The sequence below is a fragment of the Diadema setosum genome, chromosome 5, assembly GCF_964275005.1.
Source record: "Diadema setosum chromosome 5, eeDiaSeto1, whole genome shotgun sequence".
NCBI classification, from domain to species: domain Eukaryota; kingdom Metazoa; phylum Echinodermata; class Echinoidea; order Diadematoida; family Diadematidae; genus Diadema; species Diadema setosum.
Window position 1 is genome coordinate 37,182,221 of NC_092689.1, and position 4,140 is coordinate 37,186,360.

Consider the following 4,140-nt stretch of genomic DNA (forward strand, 5'->3'; position numbering starts at 1 on the left):
GCAATACAAAATACCAAAATGATCCCACAAAATAATTCATAGATTATTATGAAGGAAATCACCCTTTGCCTGATAGGCAATGCTTGTGAAATTGTTCACAGATTACAGTACACCTGGAAGTAATTTTGACATGTATATGTATGTCACTCTACGCGGCGCTGGGAATAATGTCACGCTGACAATTATCATAAACCATTCCCACAGTGCAAGACCTAGTCCCTATCTCAAAATTGCCTCTTTTTCGTGTTTTTTTTTTTGTCGGTTTCTATTACATACTGACATAGCATCCATTTTTTTTCTTCTTCAAATCCAGGTTGGGCGACTTCTAAAAGTTAAGAACAAAACGTTCATGAAGACCACAGCTTGTGCAGTCTCTGGTAGGAATCATGAAGAAATCGAAAGGAGACGCTCTATCAAGTGTAATCTTCTTCACGGCTCGAGTTAAGAACAAACGAGAGGACACAAAACTCGCCTACCAGCTGAAGCAACTCGAACGCCACCTCGGGCACACCTTCTTCGAAATCAACAAGGAGATTCGGGATCTCAAGAACGAACTGAAGACGACGAGGAGAAGTAGCGGGCGATGTTCCGCGGATTGGTTTGGCGATGGGGACGACGACAATGGCATGTCGGCGGGAGAGCGACGACTGCCATCAGCGGGGAACTCTGGAAGAGCAGCGTCGTCAAAACTTGGGGGCAGCACGATCGAAAGAGGGCGCTTGGCACATCGCGCTTCTTCGGCCCCTACAAGCGAGGCAGCTCGAATGAGATGCAATGGCATTCGCAGGACGCGCGCGCTCGGGAAACGCCATCACCCGAACAGTTTTGAATCTCACAGTAATGATGCGGAAACCGAACGACGCGAGGACAAAGGCAAAGTAACAATATTCAGAAGACGCTCATCCACCATAACGAGTCTTAGTCGAGTTCGGCCTGCAGATATTTTCCCACATCTAAAAGCCTTGGAGCCACTGACAGAAGAGAGGGAGACTGAACAAGACACAAACCAGGCTGATTCGAGTGACGAAGTGAGAACTGGAACACATGCGTCATTCGAGCGTTCGACTGGTAAAGCTCAGCAACAAAGTTTGGCAAAGAGAAATAGTTGGATGAGGTTGTCAACAACACCCATAGACGCGGTGCAGAATTGTAACAATGGCGACAGCAGGGATACAGCGGTGCCCAACGAAAGCAAAACTATGACAGAGAATCAGGAGACCGAACACAAAGACAGTGACGTTGAGCGCCCTCTCTTGGCAAGAACACAGACAGACAGGCTGAAACCTGCCTTGAAATCTGAAGTTGAAGTGTGCGACAGACACGTTGACAAACCTCGGAAGACAGTTCGTATCGCTACAGCCGAGTCCCAAGAATCTGAAGTATTAGAACCTATTTCACAGACCAGTGGCTCTGGTTCTTTGCGAAATATGTCAGTGGGAAAACTCATGGCCAGACTTGCGAGAAAAGAAACGGAATCAGGGGGAACGTTCGTAACAGAGGCCCCGGTCAGCCCGTCGCCTGAACCAGTACCTACTAGGGCGACCCCTCCCATGCCTGAACCTAAACAAGTCGGAGGTACGCCGCGACTTAAGTCCCCGAACGTAATTCCCGACATTCGCAAAAAGGTACTTTCCGGAGAAGAGCTTGAACTGAAGAAAAAGAGAGATCGTCTGCTGGCGTGCTCCGTCACAGCACTCCTTGGCGGGAAACCGTTGGAAAACCTAAAATCTGGAAACAGTACAGAAAAAGGAGAAAAAAGCAAGAAGGAACAAAACAACAGGCGATCATCAGTATCGTCCAGTATCGGTAGCGATGATGGACGGACGTCTCCTGCTCAAAGACGATCGAGTCTTAGGAGACGATTTAGTTTTCGCGCCATTTCCATGCTCTCAATTCGCCAGCAGAAGAGTATGACCGTCGAAAAGAAGTCAACCCTGGGATCGCGACTTAAGATCAAAGCACCGGCCGAGTCGATATCGAGGAAGATCGACATCAAGAAGAGCGTAGAAGTACAGGACTCCGACTCGGATGAAGAGGACGTGGTACCGATCAAACCAGCGATCGACTTGAAAAACGTGAAATCGAAGATATCGAACCAGTGGAAGCAGGACGCGGTGGTTCTCGATAAACCGCCGACACTCGGCAACGACCTGCAGCAGCTCCAGCGATCCCTGGCTGCCTCGCATTTGACCCGAGAACGAGATCTGAAAGCCATGCAGGAGGAGAACGACGTCGATCCCATGAAAGTGATCGACGACAATCGGCAGTCGGCCCTGATGTCGAAATTCCGAGCGTTCAATCGACTCATGCAGGCAGGCCAGAACCAGGAGAGTCGAAGGAAGAGTGTCATTGATGCTATTCATTCAGGAGCAGATGGTCAACAAATCCTGCAATTATTCCGTCGTTTAGACAAAAAGTCATCCCAACCTTGAACTCAAACATTATAATGAGATCTTTCAAGAATTCTTTTAATCAATTATTTTCTTTACAATTAGTTTTCCCTTTTCAAGTGGCTGCATTATTATTAGAGTCAATTTTACAGAGAGGAAGCATATTTTCTTTCGTAAATCAAATATGCATACCTACAACTCTGACCCTTCTTATGTGTAGAAACTAGACAGTTGTGAAACACATGGTCATCCTGGAAAAGTTATTTTCTCAGTAACAGAGCGAACAGTGTTTTATTTTGACTGTATCCATTGTTCTTGTACATCATGACCATTCAGCTATTCAGATGTTCTAGAAGGGGTTTTTGTTTCTTTTTTTTTTTCTTTTGTGAGTTGCCTATTTTGTTGTACCGAATATCTTTGTGTTTCATCTTACCGTTGAGATGACATTGTATTTTGTTATCTCCGTCTGTAGACATCATGGTAGAAGACTATTTAGCCGGATATCGTGAGGAACTCAAACAAAATGAAATCTATGTGAGATTATGCATGACTACACCATATGTTGAGATGAATTACGTAACATGAAGATCGAACAAAGATGGTGATACTGATATTTTACCTAAATCTAGGATGGAGTAAGTAGAAGACGATTTTACTTTCCTAATGGAAATCGAATACAGACAAAGTCAATCTCAATGAAATAAAGAAACACTTTGCTTCATCTTGTTTTCTTTGAAAGGGTTTATAGGTCCAAAATGTCATGAGGTGAACTGCAACAAGTTTCTTGTTTTAAAACCAAATTACTTGATTGCTTAAGACGCGTGAGGCATTTTACTTAATCACTACCATATTATCTTGCTATCTTTAATTATGAAGAAATGATAATTCCTCGTCTTGCCGTAAATCATCATGATAGATTTTCCCAGTTTGTGGATTTCTAGCATATTTCTTTTTAATAATCAGAATTAGTTGTAATATCATAGCAATACTGCTTTGACAACGAAACATTGGCAATCCAGGCAACTGCCAGAATAGCCGTTTCCGCTGCTGAAGAATGCATGTCCGTTTGTGTAGAGATCTTGCCTCCAGACATACTCAAGTCGCCATAGCGTGCAGCTTGTAATGTAAGATCATACCTTGCCCATGAGGAAAATACATAGCGCCATCTATGTCTGATCTTAGAAAACTGATGCGTTCCGCTCAACACCCACTGATCTCCCCTCTAGAGGGGAGATCAGTGTCAACACCGCTGATCTCTTTGAACTACTGTAGTTATACAGTGTAGTTACATTATAGAGATCAGTGTTCTACCCAAAGATTAACTGCTTTGTACGTATATCAGTGAAGAAAATGCATCTAATCTTTTGATTTCTGTACTTACATAAAGCAGAATGTCGACATAATATGATTTAATTTTCTTGAACGAATTAAAGTGATAAGGGCAATCAGCATTTTTCCCCATTGGCAGGTGCACGTCATTCTATGTTTCTATTGAAGAAAAGCTGTAGTTGAAGGTGATGAAAAGAGAGACTGTTCATGTTTGTCGGATTTAACGTTTACTTTGATTTCATCTAACGCTCAAAGCCAAATTCAGTGAATCAACATAGTTTATGGGAGAAGGTCTCTAAACGTATACAGTGTTTGTGGATACCACGCAGATGAATTTAGTTCTGATGAATTTTGCTCAACTCTTATCTGTATCTTCTTACATCATAATTTGCTCCTCTCATCTCGAGACTTGTATGAAATT

General features: G+C 43.3%; 1 protein-coding gene across 1 annotated transcript; it reads left to right on the forward strand.

Moving 5' to 3' along the window:
* The first annotated feature begins 386 nt into the window (after positions 1 to 386).
* On the forward strand, positions 387 to 2,432 carry LOC140228889 (uncharacterized). Its single transcript, XM_072309159.1, has one exon. It carries the CDS (start codon positions 387 to 389, stop codon positions 2,430 to 2,432), a length of 2,046 nt encoding a protein of 681 aa, XP_072165260.1.
* The last annotated feature ends 1,708 nt before the right edge of the window (positions 2,433 to 4,140 follow it).